The sequence below is a fragment of the Rattus norvegicus genome, chromosome 18 (assembly GCF_021556685.1).
Source record: "Rattus norvegicus strain SHRSP/BbbUtx chromosome 18, alternate assembly SHRSP_T2T, whole genome shotgun sequence".
In the NCBI taxonomy this organism is placed as follows: domain Eukaryota; kingdom Metazoa; phylum Chordata; class Mammalia; order Rodentia; family Muridae; genus Rattus; species Rattus norvegicus.
Genome location: NC_141551.1, coordinates 69,907,058 through 69,929,526, shown reverse-complemented (window position 1 = coordinate 69,929,526; position 22,469 = coordinate 69,907,058). Strand labels below are relative to the sequence as shown.

Genomic DNA, 22,469 nt, shown 5'->3' with positions numbered 1-22,469 from the left:
TGACAGAAGACCTGCACAAGATCAAGTCAGTCGATAGTCCAGCATGGAGAGGAGGGGAGTCATTTGAAGTCACTCCTGGATGAAAAGCTACTGGTAGATATTGGTGGCTTCTGGGAAAGGAAGAGTCAGTTTTCTCCAGGGCTATGACCCTAGGTAGACTATTTCCCAATGATGGATTTATATACACGGTCTTTTAAGTAGCACTAACTTTTAACTCATGGGCCTTTTTTTTTTTTTAAAGAATTTGAAGTTGAGAAGAGGATATTGAGGGGGATCCTGGAAGAATTAGAGGATAGACATTGGATGGCTAGGACCAAAATACATTGTATATGAAAGTCTCAAAGAAGATTTTTTTAAAAGATTTATTTATTAAGTGTAAGTACCCTGTAGCTGTCTTCAGACACACCAAAAAAGGGCATCAGATCTCATTACAGATGGTTGTGAGCCACCATGTGGTTGCTGGGATTTGAACTCAGGACCTCTGGAAGAGCAGTCAGTGCTCTTAACCATTGAGCCATCTCTCCAGCCCTAAAAGAAGTTTCTTAAAAAGCATATCTCAAATGAATCAGGCAAGGCTATACATGAATTTAATCTCAGCATGCAAGAGAGAGAGGCAGGAGATTCAAAATGTGAAGTTAGCCTGGACTACATAGCAAGACTGGTATCAGACAAAACAAAACAAAACAAAACAAAACAAAACAAAAGACTAGTAATCTAGCTCAGGGTTAGAGCCTGGCTTTGTTCGTTTTAAATTCTTGTGATAAGATACAATAAGGTCAACTAACAGGGACCCTGGCTATGGGGAATTGGCATTTGGTCAGTGTAGGGAGCCGTATTGGATTTGGGCCTGGCCGCTTTGTGACTATGGCTCAAAGTGGCTATGTGACTCTTGGCTGCATGGCCACAGAGATTCAACCTTGAAATGACTGCCACAAAGTCTTGAGATTGTTGGACAAAAGCCTCTCCCCTGAATTTAGGGCACAGAAAGATAGCATTCACAGGGTGTTTCAGCCTGAGCAAACACCAGACTCCCGCGTCTCCATCGCATGACCTCTTCACCTCTCCTATCGCTGCTGGAATGCCCTCCTCCCTTCATCATTTGTGTTTCACTAAGGACACTCCCCCTACCTGAAAGCCTTAAAACCTGTAACGCTTGCCCCATTAAATGAGACCTTGACAACAGAACTTTTGCTTGGTCTCCTTCTTCTCTTCACCCCCACTGATACACAGGCAGAAGGCCTCTTCGGGACCCTGAATAACTGGGTCCCCGCTGGCGGGGGCAGGTCAGATGAGGGAATGCTCTTAGGACAAGCTTGAAAATTAAGGAGGAGCTCATTTCTGTGTAGTGGGTGTCAATTATGGGACAGCAGAATCGAGAGACAGGCAGTTAGTTATATGTTCAGATTTTGAAGGAGGTTTGGAGGAACCATGGAAATAGAAGTGTTGGGGTTCCATCGGTTCTTAGACTATGTTCAGGAGACATGCCCTTGGCTTCCAGAAAGAACACACAATTTGCCATCTTGAAACAAATAGGAGGAAGGGGTAGAGGTAGACACAGAGCGGAAGGACCCCAGTGCATTCCCATTTGCACTTTTGGTTTCTGGAATCTTATATGGGATTCTATAGATCACCAGCCGTTCCCTCGCAAAATGGCAGGCTCTGTCATATAGGATCCCAGACAGTGTCTGGCCACATGGGCTTTGCCCCTCTGGTTCCCCAGAGACAGTCTTAGATGTTACAGGGCAGACCACGACTGCAGCTCCAACAGAGCCCTGGACCCTGGGGAAACAGAGAGGCAAATTCAATTCACATGCCATGCTGGCCCTGACCCATCTGACGCCTTGGTCTCTGATGCTGAGGACATGACCGTGGACGCAGTCGCCCAACCCATGGCAAAATGGCACCTTGGGTCTAGGCTGCCAAATTCGTGAGGAAATAAACTCACTCCTTTAGTGCAAAACCTCATGTGGGGAGAGAGATTTGGGTGAAAACATGAATGGTTTTAAATACTTTCCTATGTTTGAATGACCTGATCCACAGAATCCAGCCTTTAAAGATCAAATAAGCTTTTCCAGACAATGGCACCATATAATTTGGAGTATCCTCAGGCAAAAGGCCTGCCTCCTTCTGATTGGGCACCCATGGGAAAATCTGGCCTCAACCCAGGGTATTACCTGTTATTCTAAAACAGGTTGATAGAATTATGCCAGGGTCAGGTGCTGCTATAACCACAGATATGCTCCACGGTATGGAGCCTTAACAAGGGGCTGGCGGCCAACCATACTACCGTTTTCGGGCTGACTAAGAAATTAATGTTGCTGCCGTAAGGGCACTGAGAGAATTGTCGTCCAGAGGGGAAAAACACCTGGTCACTCACTGAGATTTGTCAAGGCCAGCGGAACTGTACCCAGACTTTGTGACCTGGCTCCTGTGTGAAGTGTGCTGCAGTGGACAGGAAGTCCTTACTGGCTTTCCAGTTTTTCCAGTCTTTGAGCAGAATGACTGGGATAACCAGGGCTGGGGGCCAAGGTGTTTTGTTTTTCTTCTCAGTCAACTTCCAGAGGCTTTGTATGCAGGACCTAGAAGTCAGGCCACAGCGGTGCCATTTAAGAGAGAATCGGATTGTCCTGAGTTGAGTGTGAATTGTCAGCATAAGCATGGCCAAGTCATAGATCCCAGTGCCTCAATGCCTCGGACTTGGACTCAGGGGAACTGCCAGGCCCAAGTGATGTTGAGAAATGTTTGACCTCTAGCTAAAACCGGGGTGTGCATAAATTATCAACTGCACCCTAGAATGCTTCCCTCCAGAGTCCCTCTACTCGGCTTAGCTAACACAACTAATTAACGTGCTGAAGTTGTTTGCAGGATGCTATTAATGCATCTCCATGAGAGTGCAGGACTCGGTGTATGTGTCTATCACCTCTTCCTCCCCCATTGCCTCAGTGACGATTAGTCCCTAAACTGTACAGGTCATAGCAAGAAACGAAGGCTTTAGTGTTTTCTTACTAACACTCCTCAGTATGTATCTGATTTTGAATGGTGTTGTGTTAGAAGGTTTGATTATTGGTTAATGTATTGTTGTTGTTGATGTTTGAATTGCTGACTTGAGTTTCATTTAAAAATATCAGTAAACAGATTTTTCACTTGTGATTAGGGCACAATCTCCAACACTTTCTGAAATGGTCTTCCACATAATTCTGCCATTTTGAACTAACTGTGTATCTATGTGAAGTGGTGTTCGCACATAATCTCGATGGTTATGAAATAAAAGCATCAGTCAACTCTGAAAACACTGAAACTTCTATCAGTCCTTCATTATCAAATATTCACCCAAGATTTCATTCTTCATGTAAAATAACCAGATTTACTTTGATATGTTACCAGTTCATGTTGGATCTGTGTACCTATTTTATATAATCATATATGTGGGGTCATTTAACAATTTCCTGAGAGAAAGGAAACTGTCGTGAGTGGGAAACTTTAAGAAGCTACAGTCTTGGGGCTGGAGCGATGGCTCAGTGGTTAAGAGCACTGACTGCTCTTCCAGAGGTCCTGAGTTCAATTCCCAGCAACCACATGGTGACTCACAACCATCTGTAATGGGATCTGATGCCCTCTTCTGGTGTGTGTGATGAGAGCAACAGTGTATTCACATACACTTTTATTAAAAAAATGCTTTAATCTTGATAAACTTTAAGATTGATGGTCTTTTCTTTTTTTTTTTTTTTTTTTTTTTTTTGGTTCTTTTTTTCGGAGCTGGGGACCAAACCCAGGGCCTTGCGCTTCCTAGGTAAGCGCTCTACCACTGAGCTAAATCCCCAGCCCCTTGATGGTCTTTTCTTGAGACCCTTTGAACATCTAACTGAAAGGCTCTGCATTCAGAGAACAAGAGAGGCGTTAAGGTGGATTATCCTTTTGGGTAAGAGATTTTTCAGATGAAATATTAATTTTCATAAGGACAGGAAGAGAACAGCATGGCAGGAACTCTGAGGGAAAGCTCAGAGCCATGTAGAGGTCCCCTATGGGCTTCAGTAATCCACAGTGTACTCGTTTAGTCAGACTCTCTGATTCCCAGGTGATGGGGGAGGAATATATTGAGGGTATGGCATGAGTAAAGAGGAGAGACCCTCTAGTTTATGAGTGTCTGTCATACAGTTCGGAGTGTGTCAATCTAGGGTCAGTACACAGAAGCAGCTAGAGGGAGGGGAAGGCACTACAGATAGGCATGGTCTGAGCAGTGTCTGATCTGGGTTCTAACAGAGAGACAGTATAATAAAATCCACCAGTTCATAGTATGGGGCAGCCTGGTCCAGCAAGATCCATGAGATGGAGGAGGGGTAACTCAGTTCACCTGTACTTGCACAAGTCTTAAACTAAAGCTCAGCTTCATAAGAATAACTGGACCTTCTTGATGAAATTCCTGGGAACCGATATAGTCTGAGTGCAGATAGAAAAGTGGGGAAGACCTCCTCACAGTCTGAAAATGGTCTCTGAATGGAGACTCTTCTGGTCCCTCGGTCATTTGAAAGGTCATAAGTCATAGTGAGAACCTTGTAGGGAGGAGACACTTTGAATGGGGAAACACAAAGAGCCTCAAGGGAATGAGACGTTTAAGTGACTGCAATAGATACCTAGGATCGCTCAAGGTTCAGCATATCACAGGCTGTTAAAAAAGGACCTCGGCGGGGTTGGAGATTTAGCTCAGTGGTAGAGCGCTTGCCTAGCAAGCACAAGGCCCTGGGTTCGGTCCCCAGCTCCAAAAAAAAAAAAAAAAAAAAAAAAAAAAAAAAGGACCTCGGCAAAGTTACCGAATGCCTTCAAAAAGAAAAGAATGAGAGATGAGAAGGAGGAGAGAGAGGTTCAGATCTCTGTACCCCACCATTTTGTATCTTTTATAATTATCAAGGTAAATGGTACTCAAAGCACACACTGCTCTTAGACCTTGAGGATACCTCCCCCCAGAACTGTGCAGTGTCCGCTAGGATATGATGCTTCTCACTCATTTATGTCCTGTGTTCTAGTTAGATAAGACTTGCAAAAGCAGGAGTCTCGATATGTCAACACTTCATGGAATTTCACAGATACACTCTTAAATAGTTTGGTTGTTAAAGGAAGAGCATGGGGGTGGGGGGGTGGGGGGAGACAGGAGGACTGTGGCGAGGAGGGGGTAAATGAAAGCACAGAGTAATAATATAGATTATTAAAATGTCCCAGTGAAACCCGCCATTTCGAACTGAATGCCAACGGAACACTTGGGTTTTAAGAAGTAAAAACAGAAGGGTAAGAAAGAGAGAATCTGGTTCCTTACATTTTTCTTGAACTTGGAGTTTTCTTGTGCACATGACTTCATTCAGGAGTTGCCTCCTTGCCTCCTTTTCGAGTGCCAGCTCCTGATCCTTCTCAGCCTGCTTCTTTGCCTTTATGTCCTCTAGTAGTCTGTCCAGTTCTTGCTCCTGGGCTTTTTCTTCCTTTCGTCGCTGCACTAGATAGTCATTGTAGATCTTCTGTTCTCTTCCCATGTCTTCCTACAGAGCACAGAATTTAAGTCATGTTATCAGAACACATCAGGGAGTAAGAACAAGTATATTTTTTAAATGACATGGTAATTCATTTATTTGGTGTGTGAGTGTTGTGATGTGTGTGGGTGGACACGCGTGCACCATGGTGTATGTGTGTGTATCAAAGGAAAACTTTCAAGAATAGGCTCTTTCTTTCTCCCTGGGGATAGAACTCAAATCAACAGACTTGATGGTGGTCTCTATCTGCTGACCCCATGGTGGTCTCTATCTTGTCAACCCCATGGCCAGCCTTAAAAGCGGTCGTCCTAAGAGGTACAATCCTAATCTGGTGGTGCTATTCACTGATATACTACTGTGTCTCCAATTTATTTCAAAGGACTCAGAGTGGTTGTCGGTATAGACAAAAAAAAAAAAAAAATGGACTTTAGTTGAAGGTTACAAAAGCTTGTTAAGGACATAAGGCTTAACCGCTGGAGCCATCTCTCCAGCCCCTCAAAGAGTTTCTTAAAGCAGATGCTAGCACGCTCTCAATGGAAAACTACTACCCTGCAATCCGAGCATCGACGAGACATTTCACCTAAGAGACTCTACAGAGGACAAATAAGAACATGGAGAACATCGTTCTGCATCACTAACTGCAAATTAAAATGATATGAGATATTAGTCAACATGCGCCATAATAAAGCTAAAGAGAACGTGGAGAAAGTAGAGAGCTCATGAATTGTCGGAGGGGCTAAAGCTATCTTTTAACAGCTTCCCTTCCTCCCTCCCTCCTTCCCTCCCTCCCTCCCTCCTTCCTTCCCTCCCTCCCTCATTCCCTCCCTTCCTCCTTCCCTCCCTCCCTCCCTCCCTCTCTCTCTTCCTCTGGCCTCTTCCTTCCTATTATTAGAGACTGAGCTCAGGGCTTTGCACAATAAAACACACTGAAAGTAAAAGCCCACAATAAGACAGACAACAGACAGTCCCGCCTGCATTTAGTAAGCGCTAAATAAGCCGTCTTACTCTCTTCTGCTTCTTCTTATCTGCCTCATCTTGTAAGTCTTGAAGAGCCCTTCCCACGAGCTTCATGTTCAAGTCCAGGTCTTCTCTGTACTCCTGCTGCATAGACTCCATCTTCTCCTGCACAGCCTTTTTCAAGCTGTTCCTCGTTTCCTGTCTTGTCTTCTGTTTCTGAAGCTTCTCTTGTTCATCCTCTCGTTTAACCTGTGCTTTGTACTGCTCCTAAGAGGAGTAATGAAGACGAATCAGCGTGGTTAAGCAACTCGAGTAAGACCACGCTTTTTTGCAGGAAGGGATGAGCCTAAGAGATTTCTTGGAAATACACACACGCACACAACTCCATTCAGAGGGGCTACAGCGGGGCTTGCTTTTTAATACAGCTGAGTCAGCAATAAGGCTTCGTAGAAATTGCTGTACGTGTGGTTGTAAAGTGAGGGTTGAGTAGGTGTGTAGTCCAAAAACGACCCCTCAGAAACGTGTAAAAGGAAACGATCTTTGATCCCAGTGCTTAACATTCGTCGCCATGATGAACGAGCTTGCCCTTCTATGCACTTCTGTGTGTCTATTACCAAGCAGCAGTGAGACTTCAAACGTGAAAATGAGCTTAATAGACCAGCCCCACACTCCAAGCAAACTCTCTTAACAAGCGGGAAAACTACTGCACCCGTGAACCCGGTCACTACAGGGCGTTTGAAAGGGCTCACCAGGACGCGGGCCTCCTCTTCCTTCATCCTTCGCGCAGCCTCCCTTTGCGCCTGGATGCTGGTAACCTGAGCATCCAGCCCCAGGCGTGTATTTTCTACCAGTTCTCTCTGTCTCTTCTCATCTTGGGCTTCTCGCCTTTCCTTCGCTAATCTGTCTTCCTCCCAAAGCTTGGCGAACAACTGCTCTTCCACCAGCTTTTGCCTCTTCAGCTCCTTGTTGAATTCTACCTGCACGTTCCGTTCCTCAATCACCTTTTTCTCGTGGATGCTAACCAGTTGAGTACGGAGCTCCTCACAGCGTTCCCTGAAAGGGAAAATTTAAAAGAGCAAACCCCGGCATTTTGAGAGGATCTGCTGTATGTAGGCACGTGTCTTCGCAGGACCAAAATAACCCGAATGTGGGCCATCCAGCAAAAAAAAAAAAAAAAAAAAAAAAAAAAGTGAGTAAACAGCAGGGAGGGAAGCAGGTCGACCGGGACATCACGAGATGCAAGCAGTGCCCTCAGGCAAAACAAGCTTTGAATGCTTATGACTTTGGATCAAAAATTTAACTTAGCTAGCTAGGTGTGGTGGTGCATACCTTTAGTTCCGGCACTGGGCGGGCAGAGGCAGGCAGAGTACTTTGAGTTTGAGGCCAGCCTAGTCTAAATAGTGAATTCTGGGACAGCCAGAGCTACATCATGAGAGCCTGTCTCAAAAGGAAAATAAAATAAACAAACAAAACAGAATGAACTTGCCCCGGCCAGCTGTCTCATCTTTAAAACACCTAACCAGAAATCTGTTCCCTCTGGGTTCCTAGTTCTGAATGCACTCTTACCAGCGGTGCCCCAACCTGTGCTAGTGCTCATAGCAGTGGAGTCCAGCCCCGAGCCTCTCTAGGCAGGAGCTTATATAGGGAAAGCCAGGGGTTTCGCGGGGATACACTTAATTGGCTAATACAAAGGGTGCACAGTTACTTTTGGCGCGGAATTGCATTAACAAAGCATTCGTGCAATCTAGCATCTCAGCAATATGGGCAAGGTGGCTTATCTCGCTCAGCAGAGGGATGACTCATATTAGGGAGTGAAGGAACGGAAAGGAAGGGAAGGGGGTAGCTCCAGATGGCCGGTGTCCTTGGGGCCCTATCTCAAATTCTTTCAGGCATGGCCAGACTTTGTTCATGACTAACTTTTAGAAATTTTAACCCTTCAGCAGCACCTTTCTTTCCTACTTAGCCTCTGCTAGGAGAGATCAGGGCAGTTTGTATTGTTAGTGGGAACTCTACAGACCCATTTTGAGTGGTAGACATTTCATGGTTCTCTGACCACATCTCACACCTGCTAGCCTTTGAATTTCTGACCTCCTTGAATTGTAAATGTCATGAAAACAAACTCTTGTATTCCCTTTCTGTTCTGCCATTTAAGTGAGAACTTTCATGGCCATATGTTCCTAAATGCAGCTCAAGAAGGCATACCCTTTGTCCACTCCGACTCAGTGACGTGGGAACCTAATTCATCTCTCTTGAGTCAAGGGAACTACTATTCTATCAGAGAGTTTGACATAAATCTCAACATTTGTTGAAGCCAGGAATGGTGGCACTCCCAGTACTTTGGAGGCTAAAATAAGAATGTCTTTAATTCAGGGCCAGCCTGGGCTACGTACACCGTGAGTTTCAAGCTAGCCTAGATTACAATGTTAGACCTTATCTCAAAAATTATCCATTTGGGCTGGAGAGATGGCTCATCAGTTAAAAGCTGCTCTCACAGAGAACCCTAGTTTGACTCTTAACACCCACATAGCAGCTCACAGATGTCTGTGACTCCAGTTCCAAGGCCTTCCTGGGCACCAGGCACACATGTGGTGCCCTTATATCCATATGGGCAAAAATGCTCAAAAATATAGAAATATAAAATCATAAATGAACAAATGTATTTATTAAATGAATTTTAAAAAGACAATGACTATGTTTTAAACACTCCCAGGAAATACTGAACTTTTCAAATCCTTTCTGAGGATTAAAAATCTTAAAATTAAGAGACATATGAAACTGATATTCATATCAAGTAACAATCACTATATCGAAGGAGTTGAATACAAAAAGAAAGCAAAATGAAGAAACCAACCTGAGACTATAATAACAATTTTAAAGTTTGTTTTTATTGTTTTCTTTAAATCAATATCTCTCTCTCTCTCTCTCTCTCTCTCTCTCTCTCTCTCTCTCTCTGTGTGTGTGTGTGTGTGTTTCTGACTACATGTGGGTATGTGCACATGAGCACAGGTACCAATGGAATCTAGAAGATCCTCTGGAACTGGTCTTATAGATGGCTGTATTGTGAGCTGCTGGATCTGTGTGCTGCAAACAGAACTTGAGGCTTCTGTTAAGAGCAGTATACAGGGGGCTGGAGAGATGGCTCAGCAGTTAAGAGCACCCGACTGCTCTTTCAGAGGTCATGAGTTCAATTCCCAGCAACCACATGGTGGCTCACAACCATCTGTAAAGAGATCCGATGCCCCCTTCTGGTGTATCTGAAGACAGCTACAGTGTACTTATATATATAATAGATAAATAAATCTTTAAAAAAAAAAAAAAAGAGCAGTATACAGCTTTTAACCCTATGACATCAACTCCTAATGTCCATCTCCGTAAGAGTCCAAGGATCTGAGATGATGGGTCTTTGTAGTTTGTGTCAGGAAGTGGATCAGAAAGATCCTGGGACCAGCAATAACCAGACAATAATAAACAGGGACCCACCACATACTTGGCAGATGGGGACATGGCGGCAACAGGGGGACAGACCAATTTTACTAAACACTTCCTGGGACAGGGTTTCGAAGAACTTGTCTCCAACAGCAATGCCACAGTTGATAAGTAATGTCTTATTCGGCACTTGGCATTTCCATGCTTGGGAGGCAAGCACACAGTGGGACAGCAGGATTTTAAGACAAACAGAGCCCTTGTATTTTAAGTGACTTAAGATATGATCATGTTGGGAGCTATGCCCTTAAAACCCTCCATTATTGATGTTAATATTATAGTTAGAGTTAAGTAAGATAAAATGGAGAAATGATAAAATGAGAATATGATGACTGGGTTCATTAAGAGGTCAGGACGATGAAAAATCCCCAGCCAGCTGCAGAAGGCTAATACAAATCTGACGTCAGGTTGCCTAATGATATGACAAACTTGTGACCTTTCTGAGAAACCAACATCCTGTTGACATCAGCTGATTTCCTGACCACAAGAGCACTGTGTCCTTGGCTTGTGTAGATGTTTCCTGCTTCCCCCTTCCTCTGTTACCCCTGCTATGGTATAAATTCAGCCTTTGGAAAAAAAATAAAATTTGTCGCCTTGATCAGACTCCTGTCTTGGTGTCCTTCTTCAAGTCTCTTGTCCTCCATTCTCTCCTAGGTGGTTTCCAACCTCTGCTGACTGCCCTGAAGGTTGGGGCATGATCACAAGATTTAACGCACGGTTCCTGAGAACACCTTTGAAGGATATAATTTACTGTAAGTTCGCATTCCTATGTCATTTTTAATATGCCAGTTGGAATGCAGTGGTCACTCTTGAAGAGGACAGATCCCACAGCCTGAAGAGACCAAGCTGTGCTCCCCACAGCTGCCTCCTGTGCACAGAGAATTCAAAAGCCATCTGTGTGCCTGACAGCTCTTAATTTATCCCGACTCTTCTGTGCCCTTTGTTGAACTAAATCACTGATGAAAAGCGTCCACCAGCCTCCCAAAAGTTAGGGAAGTCTCATGTTTCCTATGCTCATGAGGTTGCACTGGGGACTTCCTCTGAAGAGTTTCCTCTGTGCTCAACTCCCACCTGTCCCAGGCACTCCAAGGTCATGGGGCTCTCTCCCTTTAGTTCCTATCCCCCTCCTCTCTCTCTCCTCTCCTCCTCCCTTCCTCTCACCCCTGCCCTTTAAGGCCCTATTTGTACTAATAGTCTACAGAACAAGCCCAGGTTCGCCTACTGCTTATATACTCTTCCAAATGATTACCTGAACTGCTGGTCTAACTTTTCAGCTACAAAATCCTGCCTCTCTTTTTCCTTCTTCTCTCTTAATAACTTGGTTCTCTCTCTCATTTTGTCTTTTTTCTCTTCAATGGTTTCTCCTTTCGATTGCATTTCAGAAAAATACTCATTTTCTTCTGATGCCAAAAGTTCACGTAGCCTGAAACAAACAAACAAATGAAAAAAAACAATTAAATAATTATTAATTAATCAAAATTATCATTCCAACTGAATTTTGTTCTATTGAATTTCTGAGTTAGTGTCTAATCATGTTTTAAGAAATGAAAGGCCACTATGAGACTGAGGAAACAAGTCACTAAAAGGGTCCCTTGCAGACACTGATTTCATCCCCCAGAACCTGCTCTGAAAGAATAGAAAAATAGTCTGGTAGCCTAGGTTTGATCCTGGGAACCACATAGTAGAAGGGGAGAAGCAACTCCCAAAAGTTGTCCTCTGACCTCCACACACACAATGATCCTCCCTCCCTCCACTAAATAGTGTTTTAAAATAATCACTGTGGTTCTCCATAAAATAAAAATATGAAAAACTAAGACATGACCTTTGTTTGACTTGGCCTTTTTATACATGATATTAACCACTGTGGTTTTGTGAGTTCAGAACATAGCAAAACATTAGAGAACTCGTCTAACATAGGAAAAGCCCTGAGGCTGATGCCCGGTAGTCAAGGGGAATACAAAGTTAGTGCTTCAACTCCTGGACTACCAGGTTTGTGAGCCTTACTTATTTCGTCTCTCTTCAGTATTGATGACAAAACCTTGCATGGCATCCTTGACTCTTGCTTTCACGAGAGTGTCAAAGGACTTGCGGTTACTGTGCTGAATCCAGTCACGGTTCAGGCGGTCCTGCTCATTTGATTTGATGGAAGCCAAAGTAGTGTGATACTTGTGGTAGCTGCGCTGGATTCTTTTCAGATGTTGCTCAGCCCTCTGAGCTTTGGGAGGCTTGGCTCTCTGAAAATAAAGAACAGTCATCATTTACAATATGTAAAAAGTAAGAGCCTGACCATCTACAGAAAAAATTATATGTGCGTGTATACATATATATGCATATATATATATATATAGATACACACACATACACATACACACACACACACACACACACACACACACACACGTGTATGCACACACATATCCACTCTGCAGTTACAGCCAAAACCAACTTAAGTATATGACGACTAACTTGTTCGAGTCTCTGAGTTTGATATTCATCAAATCAGACTCAAGTACAGAAAGTGTTTGGGTTTTTTGATGGGATTAACCTAACATTAACAAGAGATAGTGTTAGTAAAGATGTATTTAGTATACATAATCTACCAAACATAAGAGATACTATAGATCATCTATTTAAAAAAAAAAGTCCTTTGACTAAAAGTAGATAAAATTATTAAAGCACCTTTTTGCATCCCTTCTGCATATTTCTACCAGGTCAATATATCACTGAAACCTCATCAGAAGCTTCTATTTGCAGTGAATGGAGATTAACATTGATACCCACAACAAATGGCCAGAGCTGTTGTGCCTACAGCCTGTATCTGGGCAGAAGTGTAGAGGGCAGGGTTTCAGTTCCTGTACTTGGAGTCTGTTTTAGTTAGGGTTTTACTGCTGTGAACAGACACCATGACCAAGGCAAGTCTTATAAAGGACAACATTTAATTGGGGCTGGCTTACAGGTTCAGAGGTTCAGTCCATTATCATCAAGGCAGGAGCATGGCAGCATCCAGGCAGGCATGGTGCAGGAGGAGCTGAGAGTTCTACATCTTCATCTGAAGGCTGCACGTGGAAGAGTGACTTCCAGGCAGCTAGGGTGAAGGTCTTATAGCCCACACCCACAATGACACACCTACTCCAACAAGGCACATCTGTTCTAACCAGGCCTCCAAAGAGTGCTACTCCCTGGGCCAAACATATACAATCCTTCACAAAGTCTGAGGCATAGACCATGAGGGGAGAAGAAGGAAGAGGAAAACAAAAGACGAAGACACCACAAGATAGGTGGACTGTGAGGACATGGTCAGTTGGAGTAGAAGTGGCCCGGGTTGAACATGGCAAGTTATATCTCAGGAAGAACAAGAGACTACAGAATGCTCTACCCAAAAGGAAGGCCAAACATTTTGTTAAAGTGGACACTGGATGTCAGACCTTCCTGGGCTACCTCAGTATTTGCCCTTCTGCTGAGCCTTGTTGATGCATGTGGAAGCTTTTGTTCTTAAGAAAAGAACATCCTGGGGTTGGGGATTTAGCTCAGTGGTAGAGCGCTTGCCTAGGAAGCGCAAGGCCCTGGGTTCGGTCCCCAGCTCCGAAAAAAAGAACCAAAAAAAAAAAAAAAAAAAAAAAAAAAGAACATCCTGGCCTTGCTGTTTGGCCGATGGGTGATGGGTGGTAACAATGTTGGGTCAGTTCTTGTTTTCAGTTCCTGTTTTCCTCCTGAGTATGTAAACTTGTTTTTCCACTGTGCTTCCTGGGTTTTTCCACCTGGTGGACTTGGGTTATATATACTGTGAACCTCAATAAAGCTTTGGCATTCTTGTAGCACGAATGACCTGAGTTTGTCTTCTGTTAAATCCCCCAGGCCTACGCCCGGTTCTCGGTGCCATGGCAGCGCGGGCGCCATCAACGGGTAAGAGGCTAAGGCAGACTCATGAAGGGATGTTTCATTGAAGTAGACATTGGGGAGAGGATGTTTTGCCTAAGCAAACACATGAAAGGACATGTGATAAAAGTTTCTTTGCTAAAGTCATACATGTATTAGTCTGCCTTACATTGTAATTGAGCTGTATTTATCAGGACTCCGTAGAGAGAAATAAATCACACAAAAATCTTCTAGTGGAGTACTGCAGTTTGTTGCCGCTTCCAAGGACTCAGGCTGATGGATGCACGTGCTGAGGCAAGACCAGTGCTGAGGTAAGACTCATGCTGAGGCAAGGCATACGGAGGACACGTGATTTTAGAGGGTATAACTAGGACTTGACAGAGTGATGGAGTGATGGAGGCAGAGCTTGGCTTGCTGGTACAGTTAGCTGTACAACGCTTGTGGGTCTTGCAACTTCACTGATCTTTACTTCCCTGAGAGCAGCACAACTGAGAAGTTCTCCTGGTGTTTTTGCTGATCCCTCCTGCTGACCTCATCCAAGGCTGAAGCCTGGCTGTCTCTGCTAGGTCGTGTCACTGCTGCTGCTAACTCAGCTCTACTGAACTATACTGTTGGTGTATTGGTGAGGTGTTTGCAAGTGAATTGAGCTGCCGCTGCCTGCTAATCTGTGAACTGAACTGCTGATTTTCAGACAAAACAGACGGGAGCTGCTCCAAAGAACCTTTCTAAACAGGTCCACTTCCCCTATATCCTTTCTTTTCCACAACCTCTGGTGGGTGGTGGGCTAAAAGGAAGGTTAAAGCATTTCAGAACCATCATTAAAAATAAGGTTTGAAAAAATTAAAGTTACACTCACCCTTTCTTGTTCTTTCTGAACTCTGGCTGGCTGGTTCAACTTAGCTGTTCGGGCTCAAACTGCTCTTCAGACTGACTGATTCAATCTGACTTCTCTCCCAACCTCTGACTGAATTGCTCTGCTCAGCCCCATACTAAATTTGGCCATCTGTGCTAATATTTTGGCCCTCATTCTCTGGTTCATTCTGTCTTTACCTGTGTCTAGCTTGTTCTCTCCCTGCGACCTGTATCTATTAACTGTCTCAGTGAAACTGCCTCCCTTTATCTGCATTGCTCTCTCTTACCTAGCTTTCCTTTCCTCTCTCTTCTTATGAGAGCTGGACAGATCCTATTCTGTCAGATCTTTCTCTGATTCACCACTTTGTCTTCTACTTCATTAGAAGTCACTTTCAAACATGAGTGCTTTTTTTAAAAAAAATTTTTTTACAACCTAACTTTACCTTTGTTGTTTAAAACTGAGCCAAACCACAGCTAGAAACATTTTTTTTCCTGGTAAATAACACATATGGGGAGCCAACTTGCCTGAGACCCCAACATTGAGCTAGTTAGGACAGACAAAGAACATATCAAAGTTCATCTAAAGGAGAAGCTCAGTGGGAAAAAAAAACCCAGTGTTCTAGCTAAGCTTACAGAAGTGCTGATACAAATCTGGTGGCCATCGTTGCTTAGTAACAGGCTTGCCAAATGGAGGCTCGTGACCTTTGCAAAGAGCTAGCTTCTACAGACCTAGGGCTCGTGACCTTTGCTGGGAGTCCGCTTCCTACAAGACCTAGGCCAACATCCTCCAGGTGTGAGCCAACTTCCTTATAGGATAGTACATCAATGTCTCCCAGCCTCCTGAAGATTTCCTCCTCCCTCAGCCTTGCTATAGTATATAACCAGAGCTTGCAAAAATAAAATTGTCGCCTTGATCAGACTCTTGTTTTGGCGTCCTTCTTCACACCTCTTGTCCCCCATTCTCTTTCAGGTATCCTCTGGACCCTCGTTAGCTGTCCTGCAGGACAGGACAAACACCAAGCGGTGTGATCAAACATCCAATAACAGTGAATACAAGCAAAACAGGAAAGAAACTGGAAACACTCAAAGAACTAATATAAATAAACAAATAAACTTGAAAGGCAGGGTTCTAGAAATGATTTAATTAGAGATGTGAGTGCTATGATCAAAATGTTTCAAAAGGACAGATTGTTATGCCCAGATCTCAAGGTTCCCACAGACCACCAGAGACCACTGGGAGTTCAACTTGTATGCAAAAGCAAAGAGTCTTTATTCAAGCTCGAACTTGGACCTTCCAACCTCTCTAGAACAGTGGAAGGTGTGGAAGGTACTGAGCTGGTACAAGCTTTGCCCGTTTATGATGGTTGCTGCAGCAGGGTGAGGGACTTTCCAACTTGGCAGTCACATGATTGGCTGACATTTGCTTGGCACACTTCTTTTTTTTTTCTTTTCTTTTTTTTCAGAGCTGGGGACCGAACCCAGGGCCTTGCGGTTGCTAGGCAAGCGCTCTACCACTGAGCTAAATCCCCAACCCCTGCTTGGCACACTTCTATTGGCTAGTAATGATTTCAGCTTGGTATGAACAATGGTTACTAGATTAATCAATCTACTTTAAGACATTAGGTACTTTCCCCTTAAGAACTGATTGGTTGTTGCTAGAAGTGGAGTGGCCATTTGCCCAGGAGAATTATGATTGTTGCCAGGGTGACATGGTTCTTGGAACAAGTTGGGGTTTTCCAGTAGCTGAGTAGACTGTAATGTTAAGCTGGGCCCTTCACAGTCCTGGTGAAGCCTGCTCCCCAAGTATAGCTATAGCCATTTTGTTCCATGTTTGCGAGTCATTTTGTACTGCCAGGGAAATGTTAGTGCTCCCCCAAAAACACAGACAGGATCCAATCTGATGTAACACATAGCAGGGTCTTTATTCTATTTGAGCTAGCTTGGCATCCCGCAATACACACCTGTCACACAGGATGGGTTTGGTAGTGGAGCCCCAAATGTCTATGGGGCAAGACTTTCTAGTAAGCGGCAAGCAGAGAGTCCATGTGCAAGCATCTAATTGGAAAGCTACTTTGGCCTTTAACATAATTGGCTGCTGCTGGGAGTCAATCATAAACTTAATTTCTGCTCCCCTCTGCATTGGTGGTCGTTAAGCAAGGGGTGGCTTGTAACCTGGGGGTGCAGGCTTGTCGGGGGAATAACCTGGAGATGCTGGTCTTGTTGAGGGTGTAATCTGGAGATGCTGGTCTTGTTGGAGATTAGCCTAGAGACCAGAACTAGGCTTGGGGTATTTTGGGGGGGTGGGGGAGGTAACTTGAAAACTAATGCTAGACACCAGTCTGTTAGTTTACCTGAATTCAAACTTAGGTCAGGTTCTCTACAATGAAGTCTGAATTTAAAAGATTTAGCCCCTTAGTTTTATATTGTTATTGATTCAGAGCAGGGCCATGCTGACCACATACTTCATTATGTTCTGTATGTTCTGAGGTTTACTAATCTTAAGAAATTCCACAACCATAAGCTCCACTTAGGACCAATCAGAATAGAGGTCAGTTAGAACTATCCCATCTAGCTAGCCAACACAGCTTGAGTCAGAGTTGACTTCTGGGCAGTGTGCTTCCTGTACCTACCCGTGAGCTCACTGTGGGTTTTGCCTTTATAAAGTGGCCCTGAGAAACATTCGGGAATGAGGTCTAGTTCCTGAGTCTATGCTGTCTCCCGGATTGACCAGTCTTGGCATGTGCATTCGATAAACCAGCACCGTTTGACTGAGCCTGGTCTCCCAGTGGTTTGTGCAGTGATACCAGGACCTCAACAGTCTCGGTTTCTTTAAATGTATTGTTGGCACAATGGTCACTCAAAAAATAAAAGTTTCGAAGAGCCCAGCCTAACGTGCGAACTCCATTTTACATTCAGACTCCATCTTATGTTAAGCTAGACTTAGTGTGGACTCAGTTATAAGAGCTTGTTCCAGGAAACAAGACACCCCTAGCGACCACCGCAACTCTTTTGGCAAACAGCCCCTCCACTACTAGGAACAGCCAATCAGCTCTTTGGAGGAAAGTACCTAATATTCCAGGTGTCTCAAAATAGATTGCCTAAGCAAGCCACTATTGTTCATGCCAAGTTGAAATCATTACTAGCCAATAGAAATGCACCACGCTGTAACTTTGAAATGTCAACCAATCGTGTAACTGCCAAGCTGGGAAGCCCCTCGCCCTGCTGAAACTGTGATAAATAGGCAGGGCTTTACTAGCTCTGGGATTTCCATGCCCATCCACTGCACTGGGGAGGTTAAGGGAGGTTTGAGCTCCAGTTTGAATAAAGACTTGTTGCTTTTGTATACGAGTTGAACTCCTGGTGGTCTCTGGTGATCTGAGGGGCCTGGGCATAACAGTTGGGACAGTATGCATGGAGATTTTGAAAATATATCAACACACTAAATGAAGGGTAATTGACTGTATCTTTACCATTTCTGTATTCCTATCATTGAGCCTCCTCCTCCCACAGTTAGCCTCTCACTATGAAGGAGTGGACAAGTATTTCTGGGTAGTCTTGACGACTTACTGTGCCTCCTGATGCCGCCACAAAACCAGTAGTCTTGAGCTTCTGGTTTTCACCAGTGGGTTTTATCCAGTCATCCTTGGTTAAGTTGTGGCATGTTGGTGCTAATTCATAGAAACAAGTCCTTAAGGCACAAGGCCGATTCATTCTGATGGATTACATTTGCAACGTTGGTGTCAGAATTACCAGATACAGGGGTGTCTGGTAGCCACTGGCTATCTCTAGTAATCATTAAGGGGGGAAGGAGGGGGAGACAGCGTGCAAAGATAAACGGATGGAGGGTTTCAGGGCTTGGTGTACATAAAGAGGCACCTAGCCAACAGGATGAAATGGAAGGCAGACCCAAGATGAGAGCGGGATGTGTATCATGAGACACAAATCCACATCAAAATCATTTTGAGTCTAGAGTCATTTAATTAAACTACCATCGTCTGACATTCCTGGGATTTAATGAGTGCAGATTCTGTGACAGTGAAGCAGAGTAGGGGTCCCTCGGGCAGGGGACACAGCGACAACTTGGGGTTCTGGTAGACATAAGGGCTGGGAACAGGAAGTACACAGGCCAGCTAGACACAACTGTCACCAGTTGTGAGGACAGGAATTAGGATCCGAGGATACTCTGCCTAAAAAGAGGAAGGAACAAGGGCGAATGTCGGTGACAAACAGCACCAGTGGTAGCTAGACCTGGGAGCCCTATAAGGCTTGTGGTACTGAGATATGATGTCATGTAGCTCAGGCTGGCTTCAAACTCTGACTGAGCGTTCGCCTCTGTCTCCCTGTGAGAGGATCTACGGTCACACTGTGAACGCTGAGATTGTGTTGTCCACTGGAAAAGCCCGTTTCTAGCTGTGGTGTGGCTCAGACCTTAGCACGCACCTCCAATCCCTCTGGCTGGAACACAGACACACCCTCAGTACGACGAAGACAAAGTCTGTTTGTAGAAGGAGCATCTCAGTTTGAAAGTGATGTCTATTGGAGTGGTGGCAAAGTGACAACTCAGAGAAAGAAGAGGACAGAGACAAAATAGGATATGCCCAACTCGCCTGAGGAGAGGAAAGGAAACCTACTTAAGAGCGAGCCGTTCAGTGAGAGAGGAGGAGGAGGTAGTTTTACTGGAAGAGTTTCCCAGAGACGGGTTGCAGGGAGAGAACGAGCTGGACGCAGGTGAAGACAGATTGAGGAGAAGAGAGAATGAGAAGGAACCAGAAAATTAGAACATTTTGCCAAAGCTAGTATGAAGTCAAGCAGAACAGTTCAGGAGAAGCCTAGAGAAGCCAGACTGATTCAGTCAGCTTGGAGGGGAGTTTGAGCTGGAGAGATGATCAGCCAGCAAGAGTAGAGTTAGAGCTAGAAAGGGTGAGCTTATTCAGCAGCAAATCACAGTAAAAAGAGAACCAGGCTTGTCGTTCACCAAAATTCACACTGTTCAATAGACATATAATACAAAAGAGATACATTACTAAAGTTTTTCTAGTAACTGCGTTAGTTAAGTGAAAATAAGAAATTAGTTTTGATAATACACATTTTATCCAATATATCCAGAATATTCTTTTTAATATGTGACTCCAAGCAATTTCAACACATATCCAGAGGTCAAAGGCAGGTATGGCAGGCAACTAGAAAAATGGACACAGATGCTGGGATTTGCGAAGATCAGGAAAGGACTCTGCTATTGCAACATATCAGGCTTCTATTTTAAAGAACAATGACTTCATCCAGGTCTGACTCTGGCCTATACTCCTTTATCACCGTATTGAACAAGTTACCTAATCTCCAAGTCTAGGGTTTCTCATCTGCCAAATGAGAAAAGGAAACGTGCTGGTGGCCGCTCACATCGCTGTTTGTATTGCTTTCTCCTAGGGGAGTTCTGCTCTCTGACACTTAGACACCTAAGGAGAACCACGTATAGCTTCTTTCACCTCCTGCTTTTGCTGTGAGCACAGTGTTCAGTAGGCCTGCTTCAGCTGTAGCATTGTGTCTTTTTTCCTGTTTGTTACTGGTTATGAACATAAATAATAAATCACCAACAAGTGGCCTGGATCCTGAGCACTGCATGAACATACATGACCCTAAAGTGTTGTTTCTGTTCCTCATGAAGCCATCCTGTGACCTCACAGCCCATAGCAGCTTCTAGACTACCTTTTTCCAGGTCCAGATTCTATAGTTCTTAGACCTAAAGAGGGAGGTCTGTAAGTGAAAAGTTCTCAGGGAGAACTTTCCCTCGGGATGGAGACCCTCCAACTCAATGACCAGACCGAGACCACAGGATGCAATCAGCAAGAGGATTTGGTTTATTGTCGGGATACACAGGCACCTGTGGGCGCTTCAGTCACTCGGGGGACTGGCGCGCCCCACGGAACCAAGGATGGGCTTTTTATAGGATTCTGGGGAGCAGAAGCAAGCATACAGAAGCAGATGCATGGTTACAGGGATATAATTGGTGGATTCTAATGTGGCAAGGGTTCAGCCCGGGGGCAAGTTTCCTAGCCACCTTCCTGGAACATAACGACTGACTTGGCCCCCCACCAGGGTGTGGGACCTCTCCCGGGGCTTTTCTCATTGTCAGGTGCTCAACCGCAGTCATCCTGTTGCCAGGCCTTCAACCATACACATCCTGCTTGGCAGCCGCTGTGTACTCAGTGTTCTAACCTTTCCCTGAACCAGTCATCTTAAGTACAGCCTTGCAAAATGGCGTTACTGCTGCTAAGCTGGGGTCTTTCATAGCAGACTGAAATGTGGTATGTGTACTACGAACTGCAATACAAGTGTGTTCTGAATGAGCCCAAATCTCTCTTCCTCCAGTTGCCAACACACTATTATCTCCCTTTAACAGTTTACTTAGGAGGAAATGAGCAGCACGCGGATGGCATTTTGAGTGAAGGGGGAAACTCCCAGGACCCTTGCATTTACTCCCGTATACTCTTTAGGGCTATACGTCCAGTAGTGTTCCTGCTGTAACTCTGATTACACATGTAGAGTTTCTGGCGTGTAGAAACCAGGTTCTGCAGAAATAAAGGAACCCATATGCATGGAGAAGTGGTGCCTGGATTGTTGGCAAAATGCATCAAATTACTTTCTTTTTTTTTTTTAAAGATTTATTCATTTATTATATATAAGTCCACTGTAATTGTCTTCAGATACACACGAGGTACAGACAAGGGCATCAGATCTCTTTACAGATGGTTATGAGCCACCATGTGGTTGCTGGGAATTGAACTCAGGACCTCTGGAAGAGCAGACAGTGCTCTTAACCACTGAGCCATCTCTCCAGCCCATCAAATTACTTTCTTATGGGCTAATTATCAGGCCGTCCTAGGAGGCAACTACCTGGCTTATTTCCGGTCTGAAGGGGGACTGCTGTTCAACGCCAGTTACTCATTTAGCCAGCAAAGGAGCGTAATTATCACACACAGCATTCAAAGCCCAACTCTGTTTTCACAGACTATTTTCCTGGGGTTACACGACCAATTCAATGTCATACTGTTGAACCATAAGCAGTACAGATACGGAAACTGCCTCCTGGCCTAGTGTCCTTCCAAAATACTTCCACACCCACAGCACGGAGTCAGATCTCATTTGAGGAATGTTGAAGAAAAAACAAAAACACCAAGGTCCCAAGTGGTGATTGTAGCTGGGGGTTGGGGGAAAGGGTTTGGATATAATGATAGATAGGTGAGCAACAACCTTATCTTCCTCAAAACTCGCTGCATCCCAGATGTGTCCCAGGTGAAGGAACCCAGCCAGGTCGGGCTCCATCAGGAGATTGAAAAAGTCCTAAGTTTCCCTGCGCAAAGATCCCCTGTACTTACTATGATCACCGCTTTGGGAGTAGGGCCCTTAAATTCCCTTGGAACAGTGCCAAACCGCTGGCTGTACATCTTCAGATCTCTTTGGGATGGTGGCGAGAGGAAACTAGAAAGCCCGGTGGAGTTTACTTCCCTGACGCAGAGGCCGGTTGCCATGGTGCGGCAACCCCGCCCCCGCGTGCCGCTGGAGTGAAGGTGGGCGGGCCAAGTGGAAGCAGTCTCACTGGCCCATAAGAGCAATCTGCTGCCCTCAACCCACCCATCCACTGCCCAGCAGGGGAACACCTCCTTCCTCTCTTTCTCCAGGGCTCACCAGAAAGACAGATGGGATGGGGAGGGGACCTAAAAAACCTTTTAACTCTAAGGGTCAAAACATAACTCAGTGTATTTCACTAGTATTGCATGTACCAGACCT

General features: G+C 44.6%; 1 protein-coding gene across 2 annotated transcripts in view; it reads right to left on the bottom strand.

Annotated features, from left to right (window-relative positions):
• Positions 1 to 22,205, bottom strand: part of Cfap53 (cilia and flagella associated protein 53) — a 67,358-nt gene extending 45,153 nt beyond the window's left edge. For both annotated transcript variants that reach the window (NM_001432462.1, NM_001432463.1), the window contains 6 exon segments: positions 5,309 to 5,525; positions 6,522 to 6,740; positions 7,223 to 7,526; positions 11,206 to 11,379; positions 11,961 to 12,190; positions 22,058 to 22,205. In NM_001432462.1, coding sequence (NP_001419391.1) covers positions 5,309 to 5,525; positions 6,522 to 6,740; positions 7,223 to 7,526; positions 11,206 to 11,379; positions 11,961 to 12,190; positions 22,058 to 22,126 — 1,213 coding nt within the window. In that variant the 5' untranslated portion in view covers positions 22,127 to 22,205.
• Between the last annotated feature and the right edge of the window lie 264 nt (positions 22,206 to 22,469).